Raw genomic sequence first — 22,571 nt, 5'->3', positions numbered from 1 at the left:
AACTTATTTTATCATTTCAACATCTTACGGTAAGGCACGGGTATAAAGTCAAAATCTGTAAAGTGAAAAATTTGGTACTTCGTACCGTTTTATTTCTGCTGCTTATGGTCGTCTTGAACGCTTGCAACACTACTATTTCTTAACGGATAGACAAGACTAGATTTTTGAATCAGTGCATCGAAAAATCTTTTACGAGGTGATTCAGACGAAAAAAGAGTCGTATTTCGCTCGATAAATAGTGACAATTGATAATAAGCAAGAAGGTGTAAATTTTCCATTTATTTTCAACACGATTTTGAAAAGGTCGGTCATCAATCATGATCGCAGAAAATGTTGACAAGCAAAAAATTAAAAATTTGACACTTTTTGGCAAGTCCACTAGAGCTGGATACAGATATTTGTGCATGCATAAATCTGGGACCCATCATTTCATTATTTCAATTGCAGTGATTTCTGGCTCTACTAATGTTCCTAAATTTTGAAGTACTCTACTCTAATCTTTTAAATAACATAAATAGTGTATAGAGTACTTCAAAATTTAGGAACATTAGTAGAGCCAGAAATCACTGCAATTGAAATAATGAAATGATGGGTCCCAGATTTATGCATGCCCAAATATTTGTATTTGTGGCAGCTCTGATGAAGTCCACCTATAATGTCGACCTGAAAATGCTATCTTGTACAACCAGACGAGGTCATTCTTTTACTAAAATGCCAAAAATTCATCCCAAAATATCAAGGTGAAATTAGTCGTCATCGATTCTGCAAATTTCAGAAACAGTTTTTTTGTTTGAAACAAAATGAATGCCGTGAAAACATTTCTATAAACAGAACCCCGCTTTTGGTCCCAAAAACTGCTTCCGAAATTGGGCTCTCCGTCGAAAAGTTAATGACTGCTAGTTTCCCGTTAACGATCAGATGACAACCGACAAGACGTTATTGATATAGGTAGATAACAGGGGCATTTCTCAAGAGTAAATTAAAACAAAACAGAGTTTTATTATTCTGAAAAATAAAGAAAATTTATTCATTATTTTGTTCGTCTTGTTTTTTTAAATATACGTTATAAATCATATAAAAGTTTGAAAATTAAACATACAGTAGAAAAAGCACATTAAAATTAACATAAAATATGCGTATGATAGAAAGGGCAGAATTTAGCTTAAACTAAAACGAGGAGATTAGAAATAAATCTCACCTGTTTCGATGTATGTTTTTCGAGTAATACTTACGTATGCGATCCATTTTTTAATATTACATGTCTTCTTTCAGAAGTCTGCTTATTATTTAATTGGAATGCTGCACAAATGTTTCCTTAGCACTTAGCATAAACTAACAAATGTTACAGTTGGAATGTCGACGAAGTTGGAGCTTGTTCACTTGATCGTTTTTAAATCTAGCTTTATGTTAAAATCACTGAAATGCATTCTCGTAAAAAAAATAAAATAATTCCGCATAACAGACCGTAATGTAAGAAGGATGGAAAAAGATACGACACTTACTCTCTAAACTGCTAAGAGCTAACCATAAACATCTAGTGGACGTATTTTCTGATTCCTAGCACAATCGTTAAAAAGTAGACAAATTGACAGCATTTGACGCCCCCGGCAGCTTTAAATATACACATTCGTTAGAAAGATAGAAATAAAAATATCACATTCAACAGGAGGGCAGGACCTCCCCACGAAAGCAACGGCAAACGGCTTAAGTTATAGAATTCGAACTTGGTGCCATCATTCGGGTCGGGTGCGCGAAGCGGTTGACTTAACTTCTCAAAAGAAATCAATCGCTTGCGTTCCCCTCCGCCGCACGCGCGAACGGTTGGTCCGCTCTGCAGACCGACCGTGCGCCGAAGATCGCACGCAATGCGTTCTGGTTTAAAACCGAAATTACGCATAAATACAAAAAAACAAAACTCCCTAAAACCTAACGCTAACTCTCCTACAATATAAGGCATATCGTACTCACAGCAGCAGTGGGAAAAACAGCGACGCGTCGTCGAAAGGCACATATTTCCAGCAGGTCAACCAACCTAACCTAACTAATTTGCACTAATTTTGCAGAGCTTGATTTGCAGGGGAGACCGGTGGGCAGATCACCTCCGAACCGGACCCTGAAAGCGGCTCATGTAGAACTCGCAATCCGAACAGTACAATGCCGGCAGGATGCAATGCTTCTTGCGGCAGAGGTTGCACTGCACGGCCTTGGCGGAAGCTTTCACGATCGCGTTGCTATTGTAGGTGGCGATCGCTACTCGCGTTACGGGAAGACCAACCTGCTGCTGCTGCTGTTGTTGCAGTTGTTGGGAGGAATCGGAACCAACAAACATCGTGGCTTGGGATTGGGGTTGGGGAGAAGGCGGACAATCGGTGCCACCTTTGGTGCCGGGTTCAAAGCTAACCTTTTTCTGTGCGGGTTTTGTTTGTTGCTGCGGCTGAGGAGGTTGCAGGTAAGTCTGTTGCTGCAGCTGCTGCTGCTGAGGCAAGGGAAGATCGTGATAGGGGGAATCAGGTTGATAGTGGGGCATCGGTACCCTTTGGTAGGGTGATTGCTGGTGTGGCTGTTGTTGGGCGCTGTAAGAGTTATAAGCGTTAGGATTAGGGTTGTACTGAGGCTGCTGCTGCTGATGTTGTTGTTGTTGTTGTTGTTGCTGCTGCTGATAGGCCAAAGGCATTGGCGGTTTCTGGTAAACACTGGAAACCGGTGCCGTCAGTTGCTGTTGCTGCTGCTGTTGTTGTGGAGGCATCACGAGAGGGGAATGTTGCTGTTGTCTTAGAACCGATCCGTTTTGTCCGTGGGATAGCTGCATCAGTGAAGTGAGATTCTGTCTAATGCCTAGCGGAAGTGCAGGATTAGGACTGCCGCCGTTCGTGACTGCGGTTGTGTTGGTGGTTATCGTAGTCGGCGATGCCGAAACGGTTTGGAAGCCCTGATCGATTGGACACGGGACGGACATGTATGGTGATTGCACGTAACCGTTCGGCACTGCAGGAGCGTTGTTAGGAGGAACACTCAATCGCATGTCGTAGCTGTGCTCGCTGCTGGAGTCGTCGTACAATCGCTGCTTTTGCTGGAGCAGATATTGCTGCTGCGGCGCTGGAGGTGGCTGATAAATCATCGTTTTTTGCACTGGAGCTACGTCGGTGTACATCGTGCTCATAGTAGGCGGTGCTTGCAGCTGCTGCTGTTGTTGTGGCTGCGGCTGCTGCTGGAATGCTTGATTTTTGAAAATGGCTGCGTTGCTAGGAATGGCTGAATACTGTTGATAGCTGTCATTCTGCGGAATGTGAGCTGGCGGCTGGAAGTACTGTTGCTGTTGCTGTTGCAACTGTCGTTGAATTTCCAGATTCTGTTTGTGCATGTCGGCAGCCAGTGAATATTGACTCGAGCTACCGGTTTGCGATTTGATTGGATGATACGTAATACTGGTCGAAAGAGTCGTAGCTGCTGGTTGTGGTGATGAAATTGGTCCCTGTCGGGATGGTTCTTCACCATCCGAACCGCCCGTACCAGCGGTACGCAAAACACGTTCCAGAATCGGATTAGGAATAAACTCATCGTCCTCGTCTTGATCGGCTGTCGCAACCAGAATTACCTGATCGCAAAAACTAACGCTCTTCTTCTTGGTTCGTTTAGCTCCGGTCAATGGAGCCGTTGGCGCCGTTGGTGCTCCGGTGCCGGTACTGTTCAGCGTTTGTTGTACCACTTGATTAAGCATTTCCACTTCGCGAATTTCCTCCTGAATCTGTGCTTGTGCAATGTCGTATCGTGGTTTGGGGAGCATTTTGTAAGCCAGCGCGCAATCGACTTCGTCGACACCGGCCGAATCGTCGACGGCTGAAGATGCTTGTTGAGCGACAACCACAGGACTGCTGCTAGCTGTGCTGTTGAACGCTTTCGGTTTCTGCTCGGTCAGGAGACCGCTCATGCCGGTGCGAACGTTGGCTGGCTGCTGCGGTTGTGGCATTGGCTGCAAAAATAAGAGAAAAAAAATCACATTAGATATCTGAAAAAACGTTAATTATCGTTAAAGTTTCACACTCACCTGTTTAACAGGGCCATTAAGCAGCTCCTGGCTTGAGTAGGGTCGAATCGAAACAGGCGGAGGTGGATTCTGCTGCTGCTGCTGTGGTGGTGGTTGTTGTTGTTGTTGCACTGGTGCTGCCAGTTTGATTTGTTCGAAACGGCTGGCAAGATCGCGAACGCTTCGCTGGTCATTAGCACCGGATGATGGCATCATTTGATGTTGTTGTTGCTGCTGCTGCTGATGCTGTTGTTGTTGCTGTTGCATCTGGGAAGCCTGCTGATTCTGTTGTTGCTGCTGTTGCTTGAGGGCAACCTGTTTGGCCTGAAGTTCCTTCAACCAAATCTCCGATCGAGTAGTTTCATTGAGGATTTCACTAGCACTAATTGGGTTGTTGTTATTATTTTGCTGTTGTTGTTGTTGTTGTTGTTGCTGGTGTTGCTCTCGTAGTTTGTTCATCATCGCCAGCTGCTGCTGTTTGGCCTGCAACTGCGCTAGAATGCTGGTTGTGTTCTGAACCGGCGGTTGATGGTGCAACTGCTGCATCTGTGGACCTTTTCCCTGGTGTTGTTGAAGACTTTGAATTTCACTTAGCTGCTCGTTAAGTGGTTCAAAATCGATTGCCGGTGGAGGTGGCGGGAAATCTTCGCTAGCCTGGCGCGAATGGCACGTGGTCGACGGAGGGCTGGGATACGGTGGCAGCTCCAGACTGCCCGCTGGTTGTCCGTTGGTTTGGGAGTTGTTGTTGTGGTTGCTGTTAGTGCTGTATTTGACAATCGAGTCAACTTCATCGACGGAAGCTGATGATGATGTGTTGTTCTGGGGGTATTGATCTTGCGGTTTCAGCGGGGACTGCTCCTGATGAACCACGGCGCAGGTGGTGATGATGGTCTGGCAAGAGTCTTCACTCATGCTAGTGTTCGAACTCATTGTGGAGATATTGGACAGGTTAGCTCGATGGTACGGTTCCAACGGCGAAGCTGGCGGGTGACTTTCCTGGTACTCCAGGTGGCGAAGGTTGGCACCGTTCAGTGGAAGCTTTTGTACTTGCAGCATTTGCTGCGCCGGAGGCTGCTGCTGTTGCTGCTGCTGCTGGTGTGGACCCGTCAAGGAGGAACCCAAACGGACCGGCGGAGGTGGTGGCACTTTAGGAATGGACAGCGTCTTTCCGCTTCCGTGGAAGCTCTTGCGCATGAGTTTACTGCGTTCCAGGTTCGGATTCGTATTTGACACCTATGAAAAGACAAACATAAACCAATTAGTTTTCAGATTAAATCAAAACAACCAAACAAAACTTACCTGAAAATCGAAGTGTCCCTCGGAGAGGTAGCCACTGTTAGCTGCCTCCTTGGCCAAACTCAGCCCGACCGTGCTGTCGTCGATGGAAACCATCTGCTTGATCGGCGGGATCATGTTGCTGGGCTGCTCGTCGGCTGCCGCACCGGCTCCCTCGGTAAGATCGGGCATCGAACGGTTCTTTCGTCGGATAAGTCCACCCATTAGCAGTTTCCGACGAATTTTGTGCTGCTTCTTGCCACCTTTCGAACCATCCTTTTCCTTTTTGTCGGATTCTTTCTCCTCTTTGTGCTTCTTTAGTGTGTCTTTAGCGTTGACCAGGCCCGGATCGGGAACCTGGAAGTCGCGGTTGACTTTGTTTCTATCTTCGCTGCGGCTGCGCTTTTCCTTAGAGTCTTTGCTTCGGCCGAACAGAGATCGACTCTCACGCTCCGGCTTAACGTCGACCGTTCCATTAATCACTTCTTCAATATTCTCCGCTTCAACTAGCTTTAAAGTCACCTTCTTCTTCGGAAGAGTTGCGTAGATTTCGATGTTTTTGGAGGGAGAATTCCTTATAGTTCCAGAGCCACCGGTTGTATCTTGCAGCATCTCTTTGCTGTTCTGCCGACCATTACTGAGAAGCTTTTCCTTACTGTTCTGCCGTCGATGAGCGATTCCGCCGGCACTGATGCCGGCCAGGTTGTAAGCCAGCTGTTGCTGTTGCTGCTGTTGCTCCTTAATGATTTCTCCACCCTTTTCGATAAGGATCCGTCGGTGGAGGGATCGTGCGCGCATTACGCAGGTGTTGTGCTTCATCCGAGCGAATGTCATCGTGTGCGGATTGCTGTACGGTGCGTCCATTGCGGCTCGTGCCTTGCTGGCGGCAGCGTTGCACAGCACCAGTGCAGTCTCCAGATCGTGTGCTTCCTCGAGTATTCGGGATTTTTCCAGCAGTTGATCCGCCTCCATGCACAGTTTCTCACAATCACCGCTGAGAACGACGGATTCTGGGATTTTGGCCAGGTGAATATTGTTACCGTTGACGGCGTGCTTCGGAGGGAAGGAATCCGTTGAGGACAGTGAGTAGGAGTCGTAACCGGCATCGTAGAACTGACCCTGTCGGGTTGGACTGGCCGGTACACTTCCGTTTCGCTTGCCAACCAAATACAGGTATGGGTTGTCCAGGGTGGTGGAGGAGGACGAGGAAGCGGAATTACGGTCTCCACTCCAGTTGCCCGAATCCCGTCGTCGGGGTTGGTTCAGGTGGTCCGGAATCGAGAGACCATCCGGCGAAGAGGTGGACGATGATGGGGGAGAAACTTGTCCCGATTCGGCACTCAGACTTCGGTGCAGATTCATTGGCTGCTTGCGCATCTGAGCGTTGAGGGCGTTCTTGGAGATGTAACCAGCTTGATCGTCCTTGGTGTCTTGTTGCTGCTGCTGGAAGATCTTATCCTGAATGACGGACAGGTTCTGATACTGTTGCGCTTGGAGGACGTTCTGGACAGCCTTCCTACTGATGTAGTTTTCCTTTTCTTCGTTGGGGAATATCTTGCTTTGGATAACACTAAGATTCTGGTAGTCGCACACGGATACGGCTCGATTTGGTGTTGGAGTGATGGCTCTTCGAGTTTGCGAACCCATGGCGGACTTTTCCGGGCTAGGTGTTACGGCGCGACGATGCTGGGCTTGCTGTAGGGCGGTGATCTCTTGGACTGTGACCTGCTGGGGTTGTGGCTGTGGCTGTGGCAGGGCGTACAACAACAGTAGCGGTTGATACCGACCACGAGAACATTTGTCTACCACTCCTTCCCAGCTGGGGCCGACCTCCTTCACGTTGGCATCGTCGAAGTAAACCCAAACGCGCAGTTTAGTGTGGAAGAAGAAGGTCGTGTAGTGCTTACCGTAGTAGGACACCACACCGACCAGCTCGTGGCTGACGGTTTGGGCCCAACGCTGATCGGACACCTGATGGAAGACGTCGCACAGGCGAAGTGACGTTCCGACGGCTTTCAGCACTGAATGCACCTGATCGGCGGCTGGTCGCTCCGAGTCCCACACGACACCGATCGAAACAACATCGGGACGGTTGAGCAGGGCTCGGCGAATTCCAATTTTTGCTCCGCAAGCATTCTGAAAAAGAAGAAATTACACGTTTGGTTAGAACTTGAATAAGTGAAAGTTGTTTTCAAGCTGTTTTGTTTTCAATTATGGTGTTGCCGCCTGATTAGTTGGCGTAGAAAAAAAGAATAATGACTTCGACGCCGGTTACTGACGCTGTAATTGCTAAGCTAACCGCACCCAGCTCATACATGGCATTAGAGTAGGCTTGTAAGAAAAATCGTATCTCCCAAGGGTGCCGTATCAATCAGCCCCGGGTAGGTGGTCACAACTTGTTTCATTCATACCTCAACCAGCGAACAAGTTTTTGTCCAACTCTGCGCTCCGCACGTAGACCCAGTTTTACCGCAATGACAATTAGGTTACAACTTTTTGCACAGCTGAGCTCGAGCTGGTCAGCTAACACAAAGTAAAACCTGTTTCGATTGAGCAATTTCCACATCCACAACGGTGATCGGAACTTTTTCGTGGCGGTGCCAATTGTTAATGGCTTTAGCTAATTTTCTTCCACCAGAAATAATCATTTAATAACAATCAGCGATACCGCAGTGACCCCCCGCAGTGGGCCCCTCGTACCGCATGGTAGCGCCACAAGCCAGCAACAATCGAAGTATAAGAAAAAAATTATATGCATCACATATTCATACTCTTGTGGTTGGCCTTGACAGAGTGAGCGATTTATATATGTTCACAAAACACTCAACTCTGCTCGAAACCCACAAAGCAAGCAGCCGCGTGCGCTGCCATGGCGGCGCGGCGGCCATCGCAGTTTTCTTGGGAAGTGAATGCACGTCGCGCAGGAGGCCATGGACCAACGACGTCGTCGCCACCGGTTCCACCGAAGCACACTGGAATTTGGCTGACTTGACCGCTTGAATGATTGAGAATAATCAAATAATGTTGGTTGGTAAAAGTCAGAAAGAGTGAAACAATTCTTTCCCGCCGTCAAAACAATGTTGAAAATAGCGCAAATTGCTCAATTTATGATTCAACGCTGCTAAACGCTGCAGCAAATTTCCGTTCAGTTCCAACAAAACTTAAACTGTGTTATGCTAATCAGTGAAAGATCGCATGAAAAACGAAACGAAAAACACAATGATTTTCCTTAATTACCCCTTCTGAATACAGCGGCCGCTCACTTTTTCTATGCCTTTTAAATCCGCGCTGTCTGAAGGCACATAACGAACCCTCAATTTGCAGTAAGTACGCTGGAGTTTGGCCACAATGACAGACACACACACATTTACACATTCACAGAAAGCCAAACAAAATATCCGGATCTGTGGCTGTGCCCATATTCGAGCAATTATCGTCGCCGTTGACCGTCAGCAAGAAAGAAAGAAAAAATCCATAGTTGACCGATCATGGTCAGCAGTTGCGACACTCACGGTCCGTGATCTGGGGCTGCACGGACTTGCACTTCTTCCGAAGGAAGAAGACGGCACGCGCTGATGGGGCCTACGCCCGTTTAAGGGTTGCGTTGCAAAATAGAGGACATTAATGTGTCACACTCGGATTGAGTAATAAGTCGAGGACATTGCACACTGCTGGCTGGTTTACTTATTGCTCATTCCCTTAGAGGTGAATAGTAAAACTCACAGTTCGAGGTGCAGTTGGCGGTGGTTGAATTGAAGGTTCAAAAGTTCAGAAGCGCTTGTTGTGGCCAGCTGAAACTGGTTTACGTTTTATTTTTATATATGTATGTACGAAAATCGACGGTCCTCTAAGCTGTCATTAATTGCGCTTTCAGATAGGTGAGCTAGTTTCATGGTCACAATCAGCAATCGAGTGGCAAGTTCTGTTAGACGCCAGACTTCTACGTCGTTCTGGGACCGGATTTTTTAATTGTTTATTCTTACCTTCAATGGAGGGGGGTCTGTGCTACTGCTTTAAAACTGGACACTAGAACAGAAGCCAACTTGGTAAACTGGAATAGATCTTGTCCATGCCTTCTGCGATCAATGTTCAACGCGAAAACAACAAAGCAAGGCGTCTATTTTTCTTTGTACAAAAGAATCCGAATTCTATTTTCTACATTATTTTCATTTAATTTTATTTGAAATAAAGATTTGTACAAACTAAATTTGGTCGACTTAAACCTGACGAACAAATGTGTCGTGAACCTGAGCCTGAACAGGAGGGATGTAGGTGTGTATGTATGTAGAATGATACCTTTATTTTGATTTTTACATTTGCTCTTCACTTATCATAGTAGCGCGTCCAAGTGAGAGGAAGAACGCATCTAAATTTTACTCGTGAGTTGGCAAAATTGTTCGAAGGGGCCAAATTGGCTGCCCCCAATGCAATAAAAGTGTTCTAGGAACCTTTGTCGGTAGCCAGGAAGCCTGAATCGGGGAGGAATCGGAAACCACAGCGACGACTTCAACCAGAGTTCCAACCTCTCCATTCTAGATGTCGCAAACGAGCCGGCAGTGCCGTCTATAATCACCTAAAGTACTGCAAAGCTTGGGTGCTACGTTCCATTTTCGAAACTTGGCCTTTCGTTTTTATTCAACAGACTTTGCAACCAGCTGTTAGAGTACAGGACAATTGAAGGGCTAGCGCTACAATCCTATTGAGTAATTCTCGTCGAAACGGGCCCACTGCTGCTGACACGAGATCTTCAAATATTGAGACTTTTGTACTTGATTAGTTGAAAATGGTTAAAAAATTAGAATGACACTTTCAATACCTCGAAACAGTGGACCTCTCGTTGGCCAAGTGGCTCGACAGTTTACAAACCAACAAAAACAAAGGTTTTCTGCAGAAGAAGAACAAGGCTTATGAAAGAAGTGAAAAATAAGTTTGGCGGGCATCTTGGATTTGGTCCCCAAGTAGCACACTTTAGGTCCATTTAGTTAAAGCAACCGGATTACGACTGAAACTAGTCATATTTCGGTTACCAGAACAACTTTGTTGCACCCGTGCTGGTAGGGTCGCCATATTGGAATTTTTCTGAAAATCACCTGAAGTGCAGTCTATCTTCGTGCTTTGCTGGTTCATACATTTGACTGCTGCTAACGACGGTGCCTTAAAGTTAGTCCTTCCGATTGCTTAGTAATTGACTAGTTCTGAGCATGAGCAGCATTTTTGCATTGGTCCATTAGCGGCGACCTTTACTCCTTCTTCAACTTCTCCCCGTATACAAGAGTTTTTATCAGGCCTATCCAACTTAATGTATCATTGATGGGCTGCTGTTTGAGGCGCTTAGGTTCGTGCCTCCTCAAAGCCGAGTTGCTGACTTTCGCCGTTCTCGATTCATCGATCATCCTCCAATCTGCCGGAGGTTGCCGGAAGATAAAATTCCATTTGTTATTCATTTTGTTCCCTGAAAATGGGCGCTTCAAAAGAGTGTTTTCTTTTCACAAAAATCCAATCCATACAATGAGACCTGTCTTCTTGGAAGTTTTAAGTCAATTTTACCTTGAGAACCTTTGAAATATCATGCCAATAGCAGGCGCAGCCGTGGGGATTATCAAGATTAAATTCTTTCTCGTAGGCAAGCACCACACACTTAAAAAAAAGTGCCGAAGTCGGCTAAATTTTGCCGAGATTTGGACAGCCGAGCGTTTGGTAAAATTTTTTATGATGCCAAACGTTAGTAAAGATCCGTAAACGTCGATTTGCAAAACCGAATTTTTTACCGAACGCTCGGCTGTCCAAATCTCGGCAAAATTTAGCCGACTTCGGCACTTTTTTTTAAGTGTGCACATCATCCCATTGTGCCTTACAATCCATGTGCTGTGTGGCGAATTCCAGTCTTGCTTGAATGTGCTTAGGTGGCCTCTTTTGTATAAAAAAGATGTCCGGTTTCTCACAGAACTTGTGAAGTGCACCTTTTTTGCTGTGGCAAAGTCGTTCCGGCTTTATTGCAAATCAGGTGACATGTAAACGATGCCTACTCATACGCGAGGGCGTGTGAGAAGCACAGCATCCAACGCTTATTTCACTGACGCAAGCATACGACAAACATCTGTGCGCGAGTGCTGTGTGCATACTTTTTGCTGCCGACATACTAGCAAGCACAGCGTCTCGCGTAGCGTCGTTCTGGGCAGCCCGCTCACAAATCCAACAGCTGATGATATATGACTGCAGATTTTGTTCTGTAACTTCTTCTTTTCTTCTTCATCTTATGCCCGCGCTTTACCCACCGGGAAGAGTGTGGGCCCTCGTGAGCATTCGGTATTAACTTCTCGGCTTGCAAAGCCAAGCGAGAGCGACGGCCGTAGCTGATAGCTAAAACTCACTCGCAAAAAAACTCGTCACAGGGAATGAAATAACAAGAAAGCATGAGATTCTCAAACCCGTATATTAGTTAGAACGAGAACGCGTGTGTGAGAAAACTAGACCACACGAGTAAGGAGTGCGGACTTCGCAACACTGGCTTTATTTACGAGGCGTTCCACTCTTCTATCTCACTAAGCTTTATGATGCAGTTCCAGATCTCGTTTTGAAGTGTTGGAGTTTCCTTAGTTTTCCTCCCTAATGTCATAGTTTTCGTTTTTTTTTTCATTTTATACCACTATTGCTCCTATTCCCTTGTCCATCTTCTGGTTGCTCAATCCGATATCCTTCAATCTTCGCTCTGTTTTTTCCAAAAGCTATCCTTCCGGTATCGTGTTTGAAAGACGTTAATAACACTGTACCGCTCACTCGGTAGATTATAGTGCACACTCATACCTTTACAGCTGCAACATTGTATTATGACAGATACTTTGTGATTTGTGATTGTGACTCCAAGCGCAAGTTTATAAGGTTTTTGCATCAAAAAAAAAATACAAATATCGGCCAAAAATAAGTAAATTGACAAATAATGAAATTTGCCAACATATTTATCTTAGTTTCAAAACAATTTTTCAAGTCAGTTCGACTTTTTTAGTATGGACATTACCCACTGCAACCTGCATTTTGATTTGATCTTGATATCGTCTAGGTGTTTTCCTGTACTCCGCACTTCATTCTTTTGCACTATTAAACGACCGAACAGCTTATTATTCGTACTTGAGTGCCAGTTTTTTACTTTTTTCCTTCATGTTCATACTACATTTCAGCCAATTTCGCTCTTTATAGCATAGAAGTGCAGAAACCTGCTATAATTTGGCTTTGGACAAAAGCTACTGCAGTACTAATCTTATAACCTGCCTTTACGTTGTTGGTAAATACGAAATTCAGGATGGATGTGGAAAGGTCCGAGAATGACTTTATTCTCAACATCGAATTGTCTGATTCAACTAAAATTCGAACCATTTAGGTGTTCCGGAGTTATGCTGGTGCACACAAACACTCAAACCAAATATTAAATTTTGGTTCAAATTTTACTTTATTTACTTGGTAAAGTTTGACCCTTCATCTGTTGTGTAGATGTTGATATTATTTTTAATTATTAAATCAATTTCTACATTAACTAATGTTTATTTGAGCGTCTTAGTAGAATACCTGAAACGATAAAAAAGAAGAAATGACTTTTGTTTTTCTTCTTTTTTATAATTTCTACATCTTCTTAATACATACATAAATGTGAACTTGAGTATGTATGTTTCTATAACTCGGAAACACCTAGACCGTTTTACATCAAACTGGGCATACATGTTCCATTGGCATAAGGAAATAAGCATATGGGTTTCGGGGTCTCGCTAACAAGGGGAAGGGTTCAAAATAGGTTAATAATGGTTTGGATTTTCAATCATTATAATAATACTAGTTGAGCCCGAATCTCACGATCCGGAAAATATAAAAGTCTGTTCAGAATTCCAGTCGAGCAGTTTGATCGAGGAGTTAAGTCGAATAGTCCAGTCGAGCAGTTGAATCGAATAGTTTAGTCGAGCACTTGAGTCGAGTAGTCGAATCGAATGGTTTAGTGAAGCAGTCGGGTCAAGCGGTTATGTCGAGCAGTACATTCGTGCAGTCAAGTCGAGCAGTTCATTCGAGCAGTCGAGTCGAGCAGTTGAGTCGAGTAGTCTAGTCCAACGGTTTAGTCGAGCAGTTGAGTCGAGTAGTCCAGCTGAGAAGCTGAGTAGATCAGTCCAGTCGAGTAGTCCAGTCGAGCAGTTGAGTCGAGTAGTCCAGTCGAGCAGTTGAATCGAGCAGTTAGGTCGAGCTGTCGAATCAAACAGAAGTCGAGCTGTCGAATCAAACAGGAGTCAAGCAGTTGAGTCGAGCAGTTAACTCAAGCTGTGCAGTCAAGCAGTCCAGCCGAGCAGTTGAGTTGAGCAGTCGCATTGGGCAGTTGAACCGAGCAGTCGAGTCGAGCAGCTTAATCGAGCAGTCCAGTCGAGCAATTTAATCGACCAGTTAAGTCGAGTAGTCCAGTCGAGCAGTTGAAATGAGTAGTCTAGTCGCGCAGCTGAATCGAGCAGTCTAGTCGAGCAGTTGAGTTGAGCAGTCTAGTTGAGCAGTCGGGTCAAGCGGTTCAGTCGAGCAGTTAAGTCGAACAGTTGAGTCGAGCAGTTCAGTCGAGTAGTCCAGTCGAGCAGTTGAATCGAGCAGTTGAGTCAAGCTGTCGAATCAAACAGTTAAGTCAAGCAGTTGAGTCGAACAGTCGGGTTGAGTGGCTAAGTCAAGCAGTCTAGTCGAGCTGTTGAATCAAGCTGTCAGTTGAGTCGAGCAATCAAATCGAGTAGTCTAGTCGAGCAGTTGAATCGAACAGTTGAGTCGAGCAGCCGATTCGAATAGTCCAATCGAATAGTTGAGTCAAGCAGTTCATTCGAGCAGTCGTGTCGAGCTGTTGAGTCGAGAAGTTCAGTCGAGCAGTGGACTCAAGCAGTTGAATCGAGCAGTTGAGTCGAGCGTCGAATCGTGCAGTTAAGTCGAGCAGTCAAGTCGATCTGACCAATCAAGCAGTTGAGTCGAGCAGTCGAATCGAACAGTTCAGTCGAGCAGTTCAGTTAAGCAGTCCAGCCGAGCAATCAAATTGAGCAGTCTAATCGACCAGTCAAGTCGAGCAGTCTAGTTAACCAGTTGAGCAATCGAGCAGTCCAGCAATCGATCAGTGAGGTGACTGAGAATACAACCCATTGCTACGAAAGCGTGACGTCCAGTCAGGGACCTGTTTTTAGTTACCGATAAGCCTCTTATGACGTCCTGTCAGAAACCTGGTTTTCGGTACAGACATAATCCTCTTATATAGATAGAAGATTATACAAATCTCTGTGAATGATCCAGTGCTTGAAAAGATTGACAGCCCTGCATGAAGGCGAATGTAAAACGCATTCAGCGCATACAGTTTTACTCCTGGTAGTATTCTTTCATCTGTAAGCCCATGGGCATGATTACTGAACTGCTAACAGTGTTTATCTTTTTCAGTTTTCTACCCTTCAATACAATTCATTCATGAATTGCAGTGCTGCAAAATTGCTCATCTAACCTGTTAGTCAATTTTCTTGCTTTTGACTGATATCTAACGTCTCAAAGTTTAGTTTTTAAACTACCTGCATTTGAAAATCAATCAAAACCTGGTTGAATGTTTACGTTTATTGTAGTTTTGTTTGCCGTTATCGGCAGTTCAATATGAATGAATGATTCACATTTGATTTCATCCACTATTGTCGAGAATGAATGAATGTAGAAAACAACACGAACATGAACGCGCAGTTCGCTCGAATCGTTGATTTCAGGTTGGCAATGCTGAGTTTATTTCATCTGCACTAGAAACAACAAAGAATGAGCAGTACATTGCATCAATTCAGGCGTATTGCATAAATTCAATGTGAGATTTCTAAGCACTGATGTCGTTATATGAGAACATGAGGATGACTGTCAGTGATGTTGAGCTGAAACAAGCTCTAATTTGACTGCAAATTATTAGCATTGGTTCTTGGATGTCACCAAAGCTGTCTTTAAGCTCCTGTGGAGATGACAGTTTAAAGTCGGCCTTTACTGCGGCCTCCCACTGAACGCCGGAATGGGCTACCTTTGGAACTTCTTTTTTGTTGTGTCTTGAACAAAATTGTTCAAACAAATTCGTTACATTGTTGCAAAAGGTAGATTTTTGAACCTCACATCTAGCAGCAAAGAAATTGAATTAAGGTAGACAGACAAAGGTTGCTGTGTAGCATTTCTGTGAGTGCTATTAAATGGATGGAATCACAAAAATTAATACTTTAGTTTTAGACGGAATTACTGGAGGCACACAAGCAGGAGGAATTACGCATCATTTGGAATTAATAAATGAAAGATTGGAGTGGACGGACCCAGTATTTTCCACCAACCTCAAATCAAAGCCGATCAACAACAAAACCTCCTTCTAGAAATGAATGCAATGTATCTACTTGAACAAAATCACTTACCGGACAGTCCCGAATGTCTCCCATGTTGCCGGCATTCCGCAGCAACTGCCCGAAGGTGATGTTCTGCTGATTCTGGGCTGACAGGCTGCTCTGTGAGTTGAGTGCCGATGCCGAGACGTAATGTACCATCTGGAAAGAAACAAAATAAAAAACGGATCTTTTGTTAAACGTTGTTGATAACATATTAACTAACAGAGTGACTAACAGAGACTCTCATTTGGGTTTACATTGGGGTCATTTAATATACAATTTTAAAGTGATCGATGGAAACCATTCTATGTTTTGACGAAGAGGACTGAAGACAGTCTCCACTTAGGTTGTGTTTTCTGTTTCAGTTTCTCAACAATGTTTGCCTTTTCAGCTTGCCGTGCTGGGACTTTCATTCATTTATTGATGACTCAATTGTTTGTTTGTTTGCTTGTTTGCGACGAAGAGTGGAAAATGGCAATCATCACAAATGAAAGGCTCTTTAAAGATGGTCTATTCGTACCTTTCACTTCACTTTTTCAATCAAAATCGTTGAAAAATTATCACACAAGAGCTTTGAACACTGGAAAAGTCATAGAGAAAAACACTTCGTAGTGGGCTACAGGCGCTAGGATCTCACACCAACGCTGCGTGTCCCACCCATGGATGCCACGCGATCGATCGCGCGACACGAATCTGGTTTTTCTAGTGCGCTCCAAATGTTGCGGCAATTAATTTCTGCATTTCCTCCAGCCGCGCTGCGCCGGCCGTGAACGAAAAAGTGTGATGGCAAAATTGGGCCAACCACCCGCCCGCCCGCTAGTTAAGGCGCCCTCGTCGTGCGAACAATCAGTGAAAAAATAAACTAAAAATTGAATTTGCACCCCGTTTGCTCCCCTACGCGCTTCGCCCGTTTTGATATCATTCCATTTCAGCGCCTTCAGTTTGTTGAATGGGAAAAGAAACGAACCAGCAAGCAAGCACCTGGATGAGCAAAGCAGATCATGATGATGATGAAACGAAGAACTCGAAACAGTTCCCGGTTTGATATAATTTATTCTTTGCGATCATTTGCAACTGTTTAAAAGATGAGGCGAAAAAAAAAAGCTGCGCTGTGCTGGCTGTGCACTGATGGGAAATGAAAGTCTCTAGCTTTTGATTGCAGTTGTGTTTGCATTTTCCTGAAGTGTGATGTTAGTCGCCGGTTAGTTAAAAAAATAAAATACAAAAAAAAACTCACACACAGTGGGAAATGGAAGGGGGGTCAAACTGGGTGGCAGGCGCGGCGCGCGAAACACGATCATCGACCGTGCGGCGGCTAAGAGATAAGCAAGCAGCAGGTGAGGGTGAATCCGTGTTCCCGAGCTTGTGGTGGGAGTTGCTCGATAAAAGCAGAACTTCTACCGTTAGTTTCTTTTACTGGTTGTTTGATATTATTGTTGTTGATTTGCTACGGTAGGTGGCCGGCGCCGTCGGGGTGGCATTGGTTCGAGGGGACAACGTGGGGTCATTGTGCATGCAGAGCAGCACCTGTTTTACTGTCGGGCTAAGATTTGCAGCTTTGTCACGCTGCTACGGCTGCCATCAACAACCACCGGCGCTTCTTTCTGCTCGGTTACAATTTTTAACCACAAACGTGGAAGAAAGATGGGTTGATTTCAATGGCGCGAGTAATCAGGTGGAATACATAACTAAGTTGTAGGATTTAATTAGAGCACTTTGTTCGTCGGTTTAAGAGTGTCTGTACATGCGTTCGTTCCACTTTTGGTTTTGGTTGGTATTTTATGAGAAAAGTTACGTAGTCACGGTATCGGTTCCGAAAAATCGACGACAATTTCGAGACAGGCACAGAGTTCAATGGCTGATAAATCTTCGACCTGGTGAAATCCATACCTATTTATCAGCCAAACTTTCCCTTTGTGTCGAGATGCTGTTTTGCTTATTCGCCACCCCTCGCTCCCCTGCTGGTTGGCTGACTGGCTAGGTTTGGATGTTGCCATAATGATGATGATCACAATGATGGTGATATCGAATCAACAACACGGACCGAATCCGACCGGGCGGTGGTCACGGTTATGCAGTACATATATTGCGTTGATTTGAAATTCAAATTTCAGAAAACTCCAAAACCATACCACGCACCTTATTCGAGAGCAGCAAAACTAGAAATAGCGGATTGGATTTTGTTTGACCGACCGAGCCGTTCATTGGCCGCCGATGCTGTTCGCCACCGCGCGCGCGCCAAAGACGCGCCAAAGTCGATCGGAGCCTGTTTGGCCTCCAATGGTTCAAGTGGCCGCTAAAAGCACACAGAAAAAAAGCAAGCGAATGTGGCTACCATGCCATGCCATGCCATGCCATGTGCCGTGAAGCAACAGGTGAATGTGCGATTTTGTAACCGAGATCTGCATTCTAGAAATCGGTTTTACCGCGATCCTACACGTGATCTACCTCGCTCTCTCTCTCTCAGCTGCTTGGCACTTTGGCAGTCTTGGCTGTACTTTATTTTTGAGCACGCGTAGTTTTTTTTGCGGTCATGAAATTGTACGTGCTAAAAAGTTGTTCTGAACTGGGTTACTTATGATTGCGCAATGCAGATTTTGCTTCGAATGCATTAGTTCTGTGCTCTCGTAAACTCCTACCGAAGACCGCTACGTAGACCTACTTATGCTTGCTCGGCAGTGTGTATGCGGGATGAATGGTTTCTTGGTATGGTAGACAGAGATCAGATAACAGCAGACAGCGTTGAAACTGGATCGGTTTCTCTTTAGATTGAAAAATGATAACATTTTGTTGGAATTAACCTGGGAATGTTAGGGGCTGCACAGCGAAGGGCTTTCTTTACGATGTGAGACAGAAAAAACATAAACGGATTGCATCATAATACTTCATAACGCTTAGTTTTCCCTGAACTGATAATCACAAGTTGAGTTATTATTTACTTTCCTGAACGTTGTCAGAGTGTTAAACTTTAACCCAAGCAGGAGGCACATTAGCTTGAAACAGTAGCGAAACATTGAAGGACGAAAAAAAACTTATTAAACCCATTTGAATTCAAAACACCGACGAACCGACATGACATCCCAAATATTTTTCTTAGAAAATTTGTGTTTGAACATTTGAATCAAATTACGTCGAACAGTAACGCTATCTGCACAATAAATTTACCTTGAATTTATCTTGAAAAACTAGAGAACAGGTCCGGCAGAATGTCATTCACGGACTACGTGACTGACACGATAAAAATGAAACCACGCTGGAAGCGCACAATCAATGAACTCAGGCGATTGTCAAAATGACTTTATTATCTCGTTTGAATAACGTTCAAAGAAATACCGGGCTATTTTCGATACTTATTCATAAATGTTCTCATTCAAACCGTGCCTTTGTTCATTGCTACTGTTTGATATGAGCGCTTGCGAGTTCTCTTAAAGTGGAATGTAGTAAATGTCATGTTAGTCGTCGTCAGTGTTTAAAAACCAATTTAAAATTTTATGAAGGACCCATAAAAAGTTGAAGGTTGCATCTGAGTCACTATCGCCATACGTGTGCACGAAATAATTGGTTTGAGATCGTGAGGAACTAGAACAACACAATTCCGGGCTAATGAGATGCGCAAGTTCTTTAAAAAGGTGAACCAGTCGCGTAAAGAAACCTGGTGACAAACGAGAGCAGGTGGTAGCAGTTCTTCGATGAGCAATTCAACGGCGATATAACAAAAGAAGACGGAACGGAAGTTAACCTAGGAATGGCTACAAATGATAACAGCGTGCCGGCTCCCGATCACGAAGAGATCCGTCGAGAAATCGGTCAGCCGTAGTATAACAGAGCCGCCGGAAGGGATCGACTCCCGGCAGAACTCTACAAAAAATGGCCAAGAACCACTAGTAACGGCACTTCACTGGATAATTTGAATAATTTTGGATTTACCAGGAGGAGAAACTACCGGAGGAGTGGATGGAAGTTGTAGCTTGTCCCATCTACAAAAAGGGCTGGATTTCTGTAATAACTGCGGCATAACGCTGATCAACGCCGCCTAGATGCTCTCCCTGATTTTGATACGACAAGTGTCCCCAATAGCAAGAGAATTCGCAGACGTGCTTTTTGGGGGCCCGCTCTACTACGGATCAAACTTTCAGTCTCCGACAAATCCTGCAAAAATGTCGAGAGTACAAAGTGCCCACGCATCATATTTCGTGGACTTTAGGGCAGCATACGATACAATCGAGCGCGAACAGCTATGACAGATAATGCACCAGAACGGTTCTACGGATAAACTGACGCAGCTGATCCAAGCTACCCTGAAGCGAGTGATGTGTCACGTTTCGGGGACACTCTCGAATCCAGTCGAATCGCGCAGAGCGTTGCGACACTGAAATGAACTGTCCTGTATGTTATTTAACGTTGCTATTGAAGATGTGATCCAGCGTGCAGGCATTAAAACGAGCGAATCGATTTTTAGCAAGAGTAGCCAACTCCTAACCTTCGTAGACGACCTGAACATTACTAGAAAACTTAGTACGGCGGAGGCAATCTACGCCAGACTAAAAACTGAGGATGTATCGAAAACCAACTATATACTAGGAAGATGCTCCAGAGAAAACATCATTCGCCTCTGGCGGACAGTGACTATTATTGACGACGATAGAGTGACTATATACAGAGTGGCGACAATGTCAAAATTGGAATGTTAATTATCTGTCAGTGTCATTCCAATCGAGCAGACGACCTATCCAACGCGTATGCAGGAAAGAGAAAGAAAAACCTTGGAAAAACCGCATTGCATACATTTGGGATGACTTGGCGCCACTCTGTATATAGTCACTCTAGACGACGATAAACAGGAAGTGGTTGATGAGTTGGTACGGACATTAGTAGCATGTTCCTGGCCAAAAGGTATTGTATTCCGCGAGTTTGAGGATTATTCTGCCAAAAAATTGCAGAGATCCCCAGCTGTGTGCTTGACTCCAACGCACGATACTCCCGCGGAAGTGATGCAACAATAAATAGTGCTGCCATCTGGTTTTAATACCAGAATGTAAGACCAAACTTTGATATCTTTCTGGCAACTGTTGGCCGAAGCCACGATGTAATTATGCTAACAGAGAATGGATTAAATTACAGCATCAATTCACTGCAGATTTTGGGTACCTCACTCAATGTTTTCCGTTGTGACCGATCCAATGTTAACAGCGACAAGTGTAGTATTGGCGGTGCGCTGATTACTGTTGCCGAGCAACATGGTTGTTCCCACATTGATACCTGTAACGGTAATAGGCTGGAGCAGATGTGTGTTTCTGCTACCATACGGGGCCATGGTTTCCTGATGTGTAATATCTACATCCCTCCCAGCAAAAGCCTGAACGGGTTGATCTAATTGAAGAACACATTAGCACCATCCGTGAACTCTGTAACAGCGTCTCTCAAGGTGGTACTGTCCTCGTGTGCGGCGGCCACAATCACCTTGTATGGTGCGAAGACGGGAACGGTGCACTTCCTAATAACTCGTATTTAATTCCGGCAAATACAGCATTGGTCGATGGCGTGGACTTCTTAAACATGAATCAAGTAATCCTACAGCTGAATAACAACGGCTGCTCTCTAGATTTAGTCTTATGTTTGAGAAACTAGAAACGTTACGAGAACTCCATTTTGGGAAAATCAATTTCGACAGTCTTGCTGCTTACGTATTAGCTGTGGATTGGAACTACATTGGATGGATGTCTACAACTGCGTGGTTGTTCATGATATGGCCCCCAAGTTCAGCAACGTTATTCGTCAGTGGTTAAACTCAAAAGTTCCAGTGATAACGAAGCGAAATTTCACCTTCCTGTAGTACCCCTGTTCTTCAAAAAGTGAAAAGCGACCTCAACAGCTGGCAGCGTCGTTAGAGAGAGGGCTTATAAATCAGCTGCGATAAAGCGCAACTTCAAGAGAGCAAGGAACAACTATAGAAAGCAAAATGCTACACTTTATTAGTCCAAAGTTTTATAAGAGTACAGTGGCTTGTGTCGGAATCCAAAGTCCCTTTGGGGTTTTGTAAATACAAAAAGGAAAAATCACTCCATCCCATCCAACTTGGTTTACAATGGTTTACGTTGTCTGTCGTTCAAGCAGAACAAGTCTGATGCAGACGCCGAGCTTACCACGCCTTATGTCTAGCTGGAATCTGTCAACCTGGATGTGTTTGGAATTTCGTGTCTTCACCATTTGTTAATATGTCTCGCGTTCCGCAAGGGAGCAATTTGGGACCAATTAAGTTCGTCATTTTCAATAACGATGTTGCATTTTCGCTTGGTTATAAATGCAAAATAGTTTACGGCGATGATTTGAAAATCTTTTGTTGGTCAATTGGTATCAGCTGAACAAACTCGTTATCAGTATCGTCGGTACTATTCTCAATCGAGTGGACCATGTAACGAATCTTAGTATTCTACTGGATCCTACGCTTACGCACTTCATGTCGATTTTTTGCAAGAAAAATCGACAACTTGGCTTCATCTCTAAGATTGTTAAGGATTTAACGGACCCGCATTGCCTGAAGGTGTTATATTGTTCCCTCGTTAAACCGAACCATGCAAGCACTTCCGTAATATGGACACCGAACGACGTAACATGGAACTTAAGGCTCGAGCATGCCCAAAAAAGATTCATATGGCTGGCTCTCAAGAATCTCCCGCAGCGTGATCCTTGGAACCTTCCAGCGTATTCCGATAGATGTCACCTGCTTAGTCTCGAAACGCTCGCTCGGAGACGACAGATGCAGCAAGTCACTTTCGTTGTTAAACTGCTCGCTGAGGACTTTGCAGTGACAGCAGTTCTCTTCAAGAACCTCACTAGCACCAGGGATAGAGTGCCCAACGTGTTAGATGGCTTGACCAGATTGAAGTCGATTT

The 22,571-nt window shown here is 44.7% G+C and overlaps 1 protein-coding gene across 1 annotated transcript in view; it reads right to left on the bottom strand.

Moving 5' to 3' along the window:
* Positions 1-1,053: 1,053 nt before the first annotated feature.
* LOC128739408 (uncharacterized) overlaps positions 1,054-22,571 on the bottom strand; it is a 212,932-nt gene continuing 191,414 nt past the window's right edge. The window contains exons 5-8 of the mRNA XM_053834896.1: positions 15,709-15,837; positions 5,324-7,435; positions 4,046-5,257; positions 1,054-3,970 (exon numbers count right to left, since the gene is read on the bottom strand). Coding sequence (XP_053690871.1) covers positions 2,096-3,970; positions 4,046-5,257; positions 5,324-7,435; positions 15,709-15,837 — 5,328 coding nt within the window. The 3' untranslated portion in view covers positions 1,054-2,095. The remainder of the gene's footprint in view (positions 3,971-4,045; positions 5,258-5,323; positions 7,436-15,708; positions 15,838-22,571) is intronic.

This window comes from Sabethes cyaneus, chromosome 1 (assembly GCF_943734655.1).
Source record: "Sabethes cyaneus chromosome 1, idSabCyanKW18_F2, whole genome shotgun sequence".
Classification (NCBI taxonomy): Eukaryota; Metazoa; Arthropoda; class Insecta; order Diptera; family Culicidae; genus Sabethes; species Sabethes cyaneus.
The sequence above is the reverse complement of the archived record's forward strand: the minus strand, read 5'-3'. Positions and strand labels throughout refer to the sequence as shown.